This window comes from Ursus americanus, chromosome 17 (assembly GCF_024610735.1).
Source record: "Ursus americanus isolate L20-20 chromosome 17, mUrsAme1.1.p, whole genome shotgun sequence".
Taxonomy (NCBI): Eukaryota; Metazoa; Chordata; class Mammalia; order Carnivora; family Ursidae; genus Ursus; species Ursus americanus.
The window spans coordinates 46742743-46758087 of NC_142143.1; the positions used below are offsets into that span (position 1 = coordinate 46742743).

The window sequence follows — 15345 nt, forward strand, 5'->3', positions numbered from 1 at the left end:
CGGGAGTTCTAGCTGTATGGAGGGTACAAATAATAGAGACTCCAAACCAGGAGAAATTACATTCCTATTTAAATCCTGGAGTTCTTAGACATGCATTACTCTGAAAAATAGTTAGTGTGGTCCACATGCCAGAGATTAGAAATGAGTAAGATTAACTTTAAAGCTTTAAAACATTGACTTTATAGGGGCGCCTGGGTGGCACAGCGGTTAAGCGTCTGGCTTCGGCTCAGGGCGTGATCCCGGCGTTGTGGGATCGAGCCCCACATCAGGCTCCTCCGCTGGGAGCCTGCTTCTTCCTCTCCCACTCCCCCTGCTTGTGTTCCCTCTCTCGCTGGCTGTCTCTATCTCTGTCGAATAAACAAATAAAATCTTAAAAAAAAAAAAAACATTGACTTTATAACATAGATTGAAAAATCTACATCTTGTGTCCTCATGTACAACTTTAAAGGGGAAGTTTGTAAAAAGTTAGAATGGATGGCCCCAGAGTGGTATAGCCAGATACCTCCCTATTAAAGGCAGCTTTTGGCGATTTCTTTTGGGGAACTATTTAAGCAGTTGATTTCTGTTCTCTCTAGGATCTATCTGCCTCTTTGCTGACTCCGGCTCAGTGGGCCAATCTTAATGTATGAATTCATAAAATTGGAATAATAGCACCTACTTTGTAGAGTCATTGTGAGGATTAGAAATTGTTAGATGTGATAAAGAGAAATATGATGAGGATCCCAAATGCCCTTCATCTTAGGTTGGGTTTTCTAGGAACAGAGCCGGAGATAAATTTAGGCCACGAGACTTGTTGAGAGAGTGCTCTTCAGGAAAAAACTTATAACACAGAGAGGGAGGCAAAACAGGTATAGGCAAGTTGCTCATCAAGGGTATAGTCACAGGTAAATTCTGTTGTTGGCCTGAACAATGGGGGACTCTGAGGCATAAATGGTACAGCAGAGTTACCATGATTTGGAACAGACTGGCCTTTTGTGTTCCATACAGTCAGCCATTGGCTGATGGGGAGTGGTAGGGGTAGCTGGTGGTTGTGTTGGTGTTAGGGTAACCTCCCAGGTGTATCTATGTAAGGTGACTTCTATCAGCCAAGGGCCATTCTCATGTACTTTTAACCTCTGCTCATGAAATGGAAGCTTCTTAGGACTGTGTTCCTGAGGACCCCATTCTGTCCTTAGTACATCCTCCTCTGGTATCCAGTTAGAAGGTATCTTTGAGCCCCCCTTAGAGTAGTCTGTGTGAAACAAAAGCATTGTGCTTCAGGGTTCTAGCACAGTGCTAGGCAAACAGAGGATCTATAAATGCCAGCTTTTCTTTCGTCCTCTTTTGTCCCTAGAACTGTCTCTCATTTTAGATAATCACTGCTAAAGAATCCTCCTTCCAAGTCATGCCAGCAGTGGAAAAAATGGAAAAGACTATAATCGAAGCAGCTGGCACATGGTACATGTTAAGTGTTGGGTACGTTCCTTCCTTCCTTCACTTTAATAGTTTCGTCTCAAGATCATCTATGTGATTTGAACTTTTTTAAGGTCTAGAAGAACTTGTTTTCATCGGTGAGTTATCGTGGACATTATCAATAATAGTATTATTGTATTAGTATTCATAAATACTAAGATCCAAATGGATTTGGAGTCATAACCATTTGGGGGAATGTATTTGCAGAAAATAGCCAAATTTTATCTTTTTAAAAACCTTTATTTTATCTCTGATATTTTTAAAGCATATATAGTAGACAATATCACCCAGTTTGGTACCTAAGTATCTGTAAAAAGTTTTCTTTATTTCTTTAAAAACAGTCTTAGGGTAAAGATTTTCTGTTGTATCCCTTGATCATCCCATATCTTCTGCCCCAGCCTTTAGTTAACTGTCAGGAGCAAAGAAAGTGCTTAATTAATACTTACCTTGATGAAGTAGACAAGTGGGCAAATTAAGACCTCCGTAAATCAACTGAAAATACTCCCTTAAAAAAGAAACCACGTGAGGAATTTCTTCTAAAATTTTGTGCCAGAAATTTAGCAATAACTAGTAATATTTTAAATGGTCACTTCTTTTTGCCTAATAATTATGCTTCTATGAATGTATCCTTAAAAAATTAGAACCAGTTCCTATGTCCATTAAAAGAATTAAATCATTATGTTCAAAGGCCATTAAGCAAGAATGAGGTAGATGTATATACTGATGACAAAAGTCCAAGATGCAAGTGAAAAAAACAAATTGCATATATATACTTTATGTATATACATATATACATATATATGATAGATATAGAACATTGTTGTATTTCATATTTAGTTGTGAGGTAGAGATTAAACAATTACACTTTTCTTTTAGCTGGGTCAGCGATCCTAACACTATTTATTAAATAGACTGAATTTTCCCTACTAAATTGAAAATTTATAATTTTGCTGTATATCAAGTTACCATAGATAACTGGGTCTTTTTCTGGATGCTACTGATTTGTCTCTTTCTTCAGTGGTATCACAGTAATCTGATCACAGTACCTTTGTAGACAGTCTTAATAGCTACATAGCAAGTGTCCCACCCTGCCTGGCTCAGTTTTCTTCTTTATAAAATTTTACAGGCAAATAAATGGAGGAGTCCATTTATTTTTATATTTACTTACAACTTTTATCTGGTTTAAAAAAACCTAAAAATATTTTAGTGTGCTTGAAATTGCATTAAGATGAATTTGGGCAGAATTGCTAACTTTATAAAAATGTCTTTTCTGTTCACTGCCCCTCAGTATAATCTTACAGGTTTCCTATACTCCCACCTTGTTTGTGGGGAATAGGCTATTCTTTTATTTTCTGACTGGTTAATGCTACTTTAAAGAAAAAGTATTGATTTTTCATGTATTTTATATCAAGTCACTTAATAAACTTGTATTTGTTCTGATTTTTTTTTAAAGTGTTGATTCTTCTTCAGCTTTGTTGGAAAATTTTTGTGGTTTCTTTTAACCCTGGTAGATACAGAAAGGATATAGTAAATGAAAAGCCTTCCTACAACCAAGTTCAAATTAGTTTCACTCTTATTCTTTATTAATCACCATTCCTAAGGCACCTTTCCACCCTCAACGGGAAGAAAGAAAAGCAACATATAAGCACTTGTGTGACCAGGTCCTCCTGCTCTTACTCCGTCTAGGACAGCATGACCACCAAACTCCTGAACTGGAAATTCCTATGGTTAGTAGAAGAAAAATCCAGCAGCTGATGCATGAGGACCCACAGCCTGGCAAGTTCTCTGTGTATCCTATCAGGTGGATAGAAGCCAAGGAAGGTAGGTTTATTTAAGTTTTATAGGACTGATTTGCATGGTCAGATTAGTACCTGGAGGCCAGCCTCAACCATCCCCATTCTCCTTTCTCCTGGGTTAAAGTCAGGATTACCGTGGCCTGGTCCTGATGGTTATACATTCTATAAAACAGCTTCACAAGACAGTAGTCTCTAAATAGGTTTTGCAAAAAGAAAAATGTAAATTTATTCACTGTAGCTGGTTCAACAATTTTGTGAATTAATTTTAAAAGAAGGACCTCGATTTTTATTTCTTACATGTTTTATACAAGGTGGAAGGAAAAGGGAAAACTCATTAATGGTTTCTAGCCCAAGGAATAAACTAGCATGTGGAGTTTTCTGTGACCCTTCCTGATACTTCTGTCCCATTAACCTGTATGTTGACCTTCTTGGCCCTTTGTCCCATCAGCACACTATAGTTCCCATCTATCATTCTTTTCATCCATCACATGGATTTCAGTGAATGGTCAAGAATCACCCTCAAAACATACCTCCACTACTGCCCACCAGCACTACTAACAAAGAGTATAGAGATGGAGTGATTTTATAAGTATTTAAAACTGTATTGAAATAAACTCAAATCCTCCATCAACTTTTTCTTTTTTTAGAGAGAAATAGATGATGAGATTTTCTGTAGCACTTACATACATGGGGACCCTCTAGGCAAAGTTCCTAGTGATTCAGTCACACTGTTCACAGCTTAGAATTCTGTAGCATACAGAATATATCTCTGCTGGAGATATATGTTTCAGTTATTTGTATGTTCTCTAAAAAAAAAAAGAATTCTGACTTTGACTCATAATGGCTATATAGCAACACCTGTTTTGTTATTAAGCATTTTGAGCAGATAGACCACCGGTATTTCTCTACTCTGCTGCCTCAGCAGATGCTGATAGATGAAATCACCCGTCTTAGATAGAGACTCTCTATTGCTCTCAAGCAGACAGTGGGAATTCTGAAACCCCTCTGGCCCAGTAGGGGATTATGTCTTAGCACCAATTTGGAGAAGGTCTTTTTCTTGATTATTATAGACATGTCATTTTATTTTTTTATTGTAAAAGTAATGCATCATTATTAAAGACATTTCAAAAAATCAAGAAGATAAAAATAATGACAGTGCCCTTAACAAACGCTAAGATTCCCTACTGTACCATCTCTGGATCTGCATCAAATAATATAAGTTACAAAAATACCAGCAATACAATGATATCTGTGTTGGGTTTTTTTTGTGTTTCTCTTACTAATTATGAATATAAGTTGTATATGCTTATTGATTAGTTATAATTAATAAACATAATTTTTAATTTCCCTTTCATATTTAGGTTAATTTTGCATGTATTTGTATCTCACCCCCCTTTTTTTTCTGTGGAGTTTTTGGTCAAGTCATATAAGCTCATAGTACAGTAAGATAATGTCTTTAATATTTTCAGCAGGCATTTCCACAGTTTGATCCTAGTCTTATGATTTTTCAGTTTCTGTATTGAAGTTTTATATTTTTATATAGTGTGATCTTTCATTTTTTCCCCTTATGTCTTTCATCATTTCTAAGCTTAGTGAATCCTTTTGCCTCTAGACATTTGATAATTCATTTTACTTTTTTTCAGTTAATTTCTGCTGTTTGATTTTTCGTGTTTACTTACTTAATTTAGCTAAAATTAGGTATGTGAAATGAAGTAAGATTCTAAATAGATTTTTTTTTCCAAATTGCTAACAGACGACTCAGATAGCATATTGACTAAAGCTTCACCTGCTTATTGATTAATGGTGTCTCCTCTATTGAATACCATGATACTATATTTAAAAGGTTCTAATTCTGAGCTATACATTCTATTTTTAACCTGTTAATACGTATTTATTTCAGAGGCTATAGAACATATTATGATAGGTTATATCTGACAGGATTAGTCCAGTCTTAGTTTTTGTACTAGTTTTCTTTATTATCTCATTTCTGTTACTTTCTGGATTTGTTTTAGCATAATTTAGATGTGTGTATGTGTGTGTATTTAAAATTTGACAGGAATTATTTAGAATAGATTTACATTGGAAGAACTGGTGTCTTTACTATAGTCAAAGAAGAAAAGCTTCTTTAATCTTTCAGGCTCAACAGATAGCCGTAATATATGCTAGGACTTATCAGAATACAATGAAGGGTTTAGAAATGGAAAATGCAAGCAGGTTGCTTAGTATAGTAAATAACTGGTTAGCACAACCACTTGGACACTTTAGTCAGGCTCCATAGTAAGATCCTATTTTGTCATTATTATTATCACTATCACTATTATTATTATCACTATCATAATAAGCATAAAATGATCACATTATTTTCAGCCACAGACACAAGGTCAACAGATTACAATTAATTACTGGTTAGGTAGTAGATGCTGTGGGTACCAAAAGGAAGACGACTTCTTCAATGTGGTAGAAGGCTTTCTGTGCTCTTTTATACCTTCAGGCTTTGTTCCTTCTGTCATTCTTTCTGCTTCTCTTTTTCATAAAATCTTTCCAATCCATCAAGATCCAGGTCATACATAACTCTTTGTTGGTCTTCAAAGACCCTGGCAGTTAGTCACTTCCTTCTCTTTAACCTTAAGTACTTGTTTATAATTCTCTGATCACCTTGTTTCTTTGAGTTGTAGCTACTTGCATACACTTCTGTCCTTCACTACACTGAAGTCCTTGAGTGCAGGAACCTGTGCTTTTCATGGTTATAAACTGAGCGCTAACTATTGAGGATAGACTTCAGTAGTGTTTATTACATGAGCATATAAATGAATAAAAGAAAAACATTTTTATTTCACAAACATTTCTGTCAGAAAAATATTGAAATAAAGATTTCTCGGAAATTTTTGATATGTTTCAAACATTCTGAAGCCATTTAATAGAACTTGGTGAAACTCAAATATTAAAATCCGGTTGTGTGCGTGTGTAGATGTCTTGTAGGCAGAATTTCCTCTTAAGATTTCAATATGACATATGTGGGTTGGTTGGCTCATCACTTTTGTTTTCCAAATAATTCTTAGCGTTAGAAAACATCACTGTAAAGCACACAGCAGCCAGTAGGTAAACTTTGTGAGCTGGACCGAAATGTCATTGCCAAGCTGGACTTTCCCGGGTGGAAGGCCCATGTGCTAAATAGAAACTGCAGTGTCTACCTGTGAAAAACATTTACATGTCAGCAGAATTGACTTTATATGTGGATGGGGTTGATAATTCTCTATAGGGTACTTACTTCCTCCAAGAAAATTGTCCCTGTCCACCCACAATACTCTTGCCATTGCATTATTCTTTTAAGAGTGTTAAAACGAATTAAATCATTATGATGTAGAGCACTAAATTAGGCCTGTATTGGATTATATACGTTTTTTAAATCACTTAGTACAAATGGCCACCCCACCCTCAAACATTCTAGTTCCTTTGTGAAAGAAAACTCTGTTGTGTATTCCATATTCACAACCTTACCCATGAACACAAACCTGATTCCAATTCCTCCTCAACACAAGCTTGTTACCCACTGGTGCTTCATGTCTTGGACTTGATCTTTGGTTCCATTTACTTGGTTGTAGCCTTGGCTCTATGTTCTTAGTCTTTCTGGTTCTTTACTTCCTGAAAGGTTTAAACTGTCTCTGGCCATTGTAGATAAATATTATATCCACTATCTTTAGGCCCTGGGAACTTTTGTTCCTAGTAGTAGATAGAGCTTCTTCTGGATTACTCTGGCACAAGTAGGAATTAAACCCTACAGGGGGTCTCTGACCATCAGTCAGGTGAACGATGACTGTAGGTGGGTGGTTTAAGGGAGACCAGCTCTTTGGAATAATGTTAAATGTTGTGTATTTCTGGCATCACAATCAAGTCAGGACCAAGTACATCACATTAGGGAGTGCCGTATTATTCCAGAGTCCTGTCATTCAGCATGACATTTTGTTTCTGACAATGCACGATTAGTGCCATTGTACTTCAGTACACGTTCAAGCAGGTTCCCCACATTCCTCTGAGAGCCCTCCCCACCAAAATGTATTTTATCAAAAGACTGTAGTCTGTGTAGAGCAGCTTGTCAGAAATGGTACATTAAGAAAATGACTGTTACTGCAATACTGATTCTTAATATTGACTTGTTTATTATTTACAAAATACTTTGCTTTACATATTATTAGTTGGTCTCCCTGATTCTAACCTTACTCTATTAAAATATGTTCTCAACAAAACAGACTGTTAAAACACAAATGATGGTATATCACTCTTCTGCTCTAGACCCTGTAATGGCTTCCCAGGTACCTCTCCCTGGGATTGAAAATCCAAATCCTTAGGATCAGGTTGACAATTCTCTGTGATACTTATGCTACCCCCAAAATCCTCCCTGTCTGCCTATAAAAGGGTCTCAAGTGATCACCATTAGTATTACCCATTCATTTAGTTCAGGGTCATTGAAACCAGTTAAGTCAGAACATGTGCCCAGACCTCATGATCTCCTTCCTTTTACTGCTCAGATTTCTTCCCACTTCCCAGCTCATTCAGTCCAGCCACACCAGCCTCCTTGCCCTTCTTCTAGCACTGTACTTCTGGGATGAGCCCTACTTGGTCCTGAGCTATGGTATTTTTTTCTGTATTGTCACATTTAACTTGCTAAAGTTTTGCTAAGGGTTTTTACATCTGTCCTCCTGGGGGATATTGGTCTTTAGTTTTCATTACTATCTTTGCCTGGTTTTGGTAGTCAACTAATACTAGTCTCAGAAAATGAGTTAGAAAGTATTTCCTCTTCTTCAGTTTTCTAGAAGAGTTTGTTTAGATGTTCTGTCTTTCTTAAGTGCTTGGTAGAGTTCACCAGTGAATTTTCTTTGTGGAAAGGATTTTCATTCAACTTCTTTAACAGATTGCAGTTAAAAAGTAGATTGGGGGGGTATGTGTTGTAATAAGCAATGGGTATTATGTAAAACTGATGAATCACAGATCTGTACCCCTGAAAAAATTTTTTTTACTTTTGCCTTTTTATTAGAGTAACAAGAAAAAAAAGAAAGAAATGCTTTTTTAAAAAAAAGGAGAAAAAAAGATTTAACTTCTTAATAGATACAGGGCTAATCAAAATCTAGTTCTTCCATCCTGAATGAGCTATGGAAGCTCATACTATTCAGTACATATGTGCATTTTATTAAAGTTGTTACGTTATTGGCATAAAGTTCTTCATAATATTTCTTTCTTTTTCTTTTCTTCTTCTTCTACTTCTTCTTCTTTTTAGAGAGTGCATGCAGATCTGCAAATAAAGACAGACAGGTAAACAGGGCTGGATGATGGTGGGTCATAAACTATAGTTGGGTTTTGTTCTTTTTTTTTTTTTTAAGATTTTATTTATTTATTAGAGAGAGAGGGAACACAAGCAGGGGGGGTGGGAGAGGAAGAAGCAGGCTCCCAGTGGAGAAGCCTGATGCAGGGCCCGATCCCATAACGCTGGGATCACGCCCTGAGCCGAAGGCAGACACCTAGCAACTCAGCCACCCAGGCGCCCCAGTTGGGTTTTGTTCTAAGTATAATGAGAAGCCATTTGGGTGTTCAAATCAGGGAGATAATGATATCTGACTTACTTTTAAAGATACCTCTGGTGAATATATGGAAAGTGGACTGTGACAGGGCAAGAAAGGAAGCAATAAAACCAGTTAGGAGACTATTGCAGTAGAGCAGGCATAAGATGATGGTTGAACCTGTAGTCTGTAATGGAGGTGGTAGGATATGGAGTTAGTAGAGTTGACATACTTGCTAATGAGCTGGATGCAGGGTGTGAGGGAAGTTGGTAGCCTACATGATTCCTAAGGTTTTGGCTGAAGCAACTGGTCAGTGGTGGTGCCATTTCCTGAAATGGAGGACAACTGTGGATGGATTAGTCATGGGCTGAATTGTGTCTTTCCTCAACCCCACTTTCTGTGTTGAAAGCCAAATCCCAGTGTGACTGTCTTTGGAGACAGGGGCTTTAAAAAGGAGGAATTTAAAGTTAAATAAAGGCATAAAAGTGGGGCTGTAATCCAATAGGGCTTGTGTCCTTATAAGAGGTGGAAGACAAGGGGGGGTGTGTACATAGAGAAAAGGCATGTGAGGGCACAGCAAGAAGGTGGTCACTTGCAAGCCAAGGAGAGGAATCTCGGGAGAAATCAACCATGCTGGCACCTTAGACTGCTAATCTCCAAAACTGTGAAAGCAAATTTTTTGTTGTTTGAGCCTCCCAGCCTGTGGTATTTCATTGTGGCAGCAATACGACCCTAGAAAACCTAGCAAACAATACAGAAATAAAGAAGATAGTGGGGAGAAATAATTCTCTATTAGACATGTTGAGTTTGAGATGTCTATTAGATTTCCAAGTAGGGAGGCTGAGGAGGCAAGTGGATATACAAGCTCAGGGAGGAGATGGAAGCTGGAGATGTAATGGAAAGGTATTAGCATAAACCTGATATTTACTATAAGGAGAACACATATTACCCAGTTTCTATGGTCCGATGAGGAACCTCCATCGGTGTTAACAGTCCTGACTTCTCACTGTTTTCGGAGTCCCTCTTCCCTAGGAGGAGGATTGACATAACTTGATTGGTGAGTTTGGGAGAAAGAACCAAGTTTCATTAATTTTCTTGTATCTTTTTGGGATGTCTGCCTTCAGAGAGTATAAATTTTCTAATCTTCCAGGCTGTGAAATTTTCAAGTTGCAGTTTGCACTGGGAGAAGCTTGTGGTTATACAAATGTTCCTCTGATTGACTGAGATAGTCAGCAAAATATTAGCAAGTCGAGTTACACTGTGACTCAAGGGGAGAAATAGTTCTACAGAGTTCCAGGCAGAAGGACAAGGACCACCACATGCAATGGTTGTAACAAAATTGAGCTTTGCCTGGAATTATATTCTGCAATAGAAATATTTCAAAAACCAGTAATAGAGGTGGCATTTTGATCTTTCTTTGACTCTATATCTATGGTGAAATTGATTTGCACTTTAGGGTTCGCTAGATAAGGTCACCTATCTAATGGATACCAATAGAGAAAATCATAGGGTCAAACATAGAAACTTGGGGCTTTCCAACAATTAGATGGTGGGAGAGGAATCATTAAAGGAGATTGAGAAATTAAGGCTAGAAGAAACCAGGAGAGTGTAATGGTGGAAATCAAGTGAAGAAAATATTTTAAGAAAGAACAGTCATCCGTTTCAAAAGCTGCTGGTATGTTGACCTGAATGAGGGTTTATGAAATTGGTGGTGTGACCATCTCCTCTCTTTCTGGTTAATTTCGTGAAAAGAAGAGAAAAGCCATAACTCCAGCTGGCTTCACTGGAGGCAAGATTATCAGTACAGCCTCCTACATTCATTAATTAAACATCTCCCTCAAGAAAGGTGACCGTTTGTCCTGGTTTGTAGATCAGGGAATGAGCAGTTTCCTGAGATACAGGACATTCAGTGCTAAACTAGGAAAAATCTGGGGTAAACTGGAATGAGTTGGTTACCCTGTCTTCAAGTAACACCTCCTGCAAACACGCAATTACACACATAATCATAATCATACCACTGTGGCTAATTATCTTGATCCTCCCAAGGTAAGCTGTTCCGCTGAGAGTGTATATTCTTCTCAGTAGTGATATAGATGTGGATTGGGGGAAAGAAAAAGAAAAAAGGAAAATTGCTGACCCACCCAATCACAGATAAGGATGCTAGCAACAAACGTACTTGCAACTGTGTAAGATAAAGACCATGGTCTCCTGATGTAAGGTGATAGTAGAGAGGTGGGTGAGAGAGCATGATTCTATAGGATGTAGTTTCTCCTCAAACATGGGGGAGGTTTCCTTAAGCGCGTAAGTAAATGGTAATCCATTATCAAAGTAGGGAATATGAAGAAAAGGAGATTTGTTAGAGAAGAACGATGATTTTTGTTTTGAACATGTAAGGCTTGAAGTACCTGGGGGCCACTAGAGAGTGTAGTGTGGCATAGTGTAGTTCTTAAGGGCATGGACTTGAGCCTTCCTGCCTGGATTCAAATCCTACCTCTTCACTCATGATTAGCTCTGGGACTTTGAGTAGGCTTAATCTACTGGACCTCAGCTTTTTTATATATAAAATGAGCAGAATAGTGGTGGCTCTGCCTCATAAGGTGATGGTGAGGAACAGTTTCTGACACATAGTAAACGATAGCTACTCTTCATAGACTGGAGGAGCTGGATCTATGGGAAAAGGGCTAATTTAAAAACATTTTTTTTTCTGCTCGCAAATTGCGGTGTTGTAGCAGTTTGGGCAGGACTCAGCTGGGTGATTCTTTTGCTAGTCTGCCTGGGGTCACTGTTCTGCTGCAGTCATCTGGCAGCACAACTGAGGCTGGAGGGCCTCTCTCACGTGTCTTGAGGTTGGGTCTACCTGTTGGCTGGGAATGGTCCCTTATCCTCATGGAGGCTGTCCCAGGATTCCTTATGTGGTGGTCTCAGGGCAGCAAGAGCCCGAGAGCAAAGGCTGAAAGGTTTTTAAAGCCAAGGGTCTGATGTCATTTGATGCCCCTTCTGCTTAAGTGAAGTCACAGGGCCAGCTTATAGTCTAGGGGGAAATAGCCTCTATGTCTTAATGGGAGTGGTGACAAAGTTATACTGCAAAGAGGCACACACATAAGAATTGGAAGAATTGTTGTAGCCATCTTTGTAAACTTTGTAAACAGATCAGACAATGATCTGATGTGATGTTTTTTCATGTCATTACTGAAGGCCTACCAAACAGGACCTCAAATGCATAACAATCTCCCTACCCCCACTTATGCCCAGAATAAGCCTTGTGCATGATACACAAGGGTAAGTGATGGGTATAAGGCTAAGAATGAGTAAAGGTGCAGTTTGTTCTAGAGTTTGTACTCTGATGTGATATTACCTATTGTGAAACTCTCCTTTTATGAGAATATGGGTGGCTGGCCAAGCCAGCAACAACTGATCATAGGTATAGAACTAAAGAAGAAAGTGTTCTGAGACCTGAGAGCTGGAGAGAAGCCAGTATATCTTCAATATTGGAGAAGTCAAAGTGGAAACACAATGAGTAAACCTGATAGAAACACAAAGTCTCAAAGGACCAGGACAGAATGAAGACAATACCTACAACACTCAGCCCTACTTTCCAGTGGGGTTTGCTGTGTGGGCTAACAGGATCCAAAGGCAGATGAGTACTTACTGCAGTGGTTGACAGGGGGACTTGGTACCAAAGAACAGTGCCAGGCTAATGCCGCTCTCTTCTCTGCTCTGAAATCTTCTGGGGTCATTGAAGTCCTTCCTCCTCCCTCTTCTCATTGGCCAATCATGGCTATTAGCTAACCAGAAAGTGAGGGAAGAGGTCACTGTTTCAGTAAGGAATGGGTATGTTTCCTATTTGGGATGATTCTTCTATTTACCACCACCGTATCTCCTGTATTCACATTTATCTTCAGATCCCAGCAAGTGACAGCATATTAGGATAAAGGCATTGTGGTGGAGGCAGAGGTCCAGGAAGCCATGTTGCCCTTGATGTTGAGGTCAAAGATGACCCTGTACTAGGATGGGTCACAAAATCTTGCAGAGATCATAGGAAGATTGTTTTTTAAAAACCCACTTTTTAAAAAAACCAAACCTTTCCTGATACAATCGTGTCTATAGTTCCTAGCTAGGGCCTCTGATTTTCATTTTTTTCTGTTTTCCTTTTGGAATTTGAATTCAAGGAAAAGAATATTGAAGGGTACATTGGAGCACAGTTCTGGTGTCAGCCTGCCTGAGATCATACACGTATTGGCTATATGAGTATGGTAAAGATAAATAACCTTCCCATGCCTCAGTTTTTTTCAGGTGTAAACTGGGGGCAGTGACAGTAGCTACCTCATGTACTTGTTGTAATAGTTAATGTAACTAAATGAGTTAATACCTGTGCAGCTCTGGCAACAATGCTGAGCACATGGTTAGCATTTAAAAGTTCTTAGCTATTATTATGGCCTTTGTTTTGTTGTTTGAATTTTTACATGCCATGTAAGCCATGATAATAAATTACAGAAAGATACCCAAATATTCCCATTTGAAAACTGTTTGCAGTTAAATTGAGGAAATAGGGTATGCATGCATAAAATATTTAAAGAAGAGTTAAAAAGCCATGTTTGAGAAAAACACTTAGACTAATTACCCATACAAGTATTGAGGATGATGAAAATGGGGAAAGATATTTAATACGGGACCTGCAACTTAAAAGGAGGGACCTTGAAGAAATGGTGTTTAGTTTGGGATTCTGTGGGGGGATCACTGGCCACTGTGGACAGCCACATTCAGTCACCCAGCGCCCATCCCCCCAGGTCAAATGTGGCTGGTGGGGAAGTGGTATGCTCTTTTCTACTGCTCTCACTTGGCTCTTCTTAAATATTCTCTCACTCCGCTTTTTTGGGTGTGTGGGTCGAAAGTTCAGGAACTTGTCGCTCTGACATAATACCAGTTTGCTCGTGTTGAGTTGCAGTTTTCATTGTGATCTCAGAAGTCGAGTTTTCCACAACACTCTATCAGCTTCTCTTCAAGGGCATATGAAAGCCGATTTCAAAGAAAACAACGTTCGCCCTTCTTGGTGAAAAGTAAGGCACTTCTTGAGCTTTGAACATTTTGTTTACTTCTCTGCTTACTTCACATATTTTGTCCAGATTCCGTTATCTGGTGGAAATATGTGCGTAATTCTACAATCGCATTTCTTTGCACATCTGAAATTTTATGTGGCAGTTTGCAAACAACTACAGTTTTTTAGTTTGGTCTTCTTTAGTGGTTGTAACACTGTATTTCTATTTTTAGTCCAGTGACAAATAACTTTTGGTCCTTCTCTCTTAAGATTTTATTATATTGGTATATTTTGATGTGTATTTTATTATATTAGTGAAAAAGAAAATCAAATGTTCCCTTATACTCTCTCCCTCAAAATCGGTCTCCCTGATACTAATGCTCTTCACTTTATTAAAAAAAATTTTTTTTAAATGCTGTTCTCTTTAATCCACACACAACACTGCACAAATTGGCTTGCTAAAGCACAGGTCTGAGAATGTCCTTTCCTTTAAAAAACCCCTGATGCCTTCTGTGGCACACACAGTCAAGCCTGTGTTCCATCAGGTGACATTCAAGGCCTGCCAGAGCTTCTTCCCAGGCCTCCCTCGCTCTTGCTGTTGTTCAGAGCCCACTCCCTTGCTAACCCTGTGTGAAGGGAGTTCTCACACCTCAGTGCCTTTGATCATGCAAATTCCTCTCACGGCATTGGCCTTTCCTCTTCTCTTCCTGGACGTTCTGATCATGTTTCAAGGACTTTCGAACCAGCCCTTCCAGCTCTAAATAATTGGTTTCCCTCTGGGTTTTCCAAGCTTAGGACTCTTACTTCTGTTGGTCATTACCTGTTGGGGGACTTCTGTCAGTAAAAGCCACAGTTTGTTTAGAAGTATTGAGATAGTTGACTTCAGGGACTGACTGCCTTCTGAATCAGTTTGAATTTTGGGAAACTTGAAATTTAAGGCCTCTAATTTGTCCATTCCTGCCATTACGTTTGCTGTCCATAGGCCCTCTAGATTCTGACTTTTATTACAATTTTATTAGAATTTACCCAGAATTCTGATAGCATGTTATGAGCAAGTAGGAAATTAAAGGCACTTGACCTAGTACGGGAGCCCCTTTGGTGTCTGGGGTTCTATTTCCATTGTCTTCTTCAGGCCTCACTGAGGTCAGCCTCATTAGACCCACTTATACAGACAAGGAAACTCAGATTCTGAGAGTCTGGTGATGTGCTCCTGAGGCACATGGGGGCAGGGGAATGCAGTGAATATAGGCATAGGTATCTGAAGGCAGACTACGTGGGTTTAGAGCTACACTGCCTGGGTTTGAGTCCTGGCTCTGCTAACTAGCTTGTACCAGTTACTAAACTTTTCTGTGCCTCAGTTTCCTTCACTGGAAAATATGATAGTTTTGTCTTCCTCGTGGGTTTTATTTCTCTTAAGATTAAGTCAATGTATATAAAGCATATAAAACAGTGTGTGATGTGATAAACATATATAAGTGTTAGTATTACTATTACTATTAGTATTAATATT

The 15345-nt window shown here is 38.6% G+C and overlaps 1 protein-coding gene across 1 annotated transcript in view; it reads right to left on the reverse strand.

The window, feature by feature from the left end:
* Window positions 1-8271: 8271 nt before the first annotated feature.
* Window positions 8272-15345, reverse strand: part of LOC148108677 (uncharacterized) — a 45283-nt gene continuing 38209 nt past the window's right edge. Inside the window, exons 3-5 of the mRNA XM_087868565.1 lie at window positions 12450-12585; window positions 9750-9828; window positions 8272-8535 (exon numbers count right to left, since the gene is read on the reverse strand). Coding sequence (XP_087724691.1) covers window positions 9804-9828; window positions 12450-12585 — 161 coding nt within the window. The 3' untranslated portion in view covers window positions 8272-8535; window positions 9750-9803. The remainder of the gene's footprint in view (window positions 8536-9749; window positions 9829-12449; window positions 12586-15345) is intronic.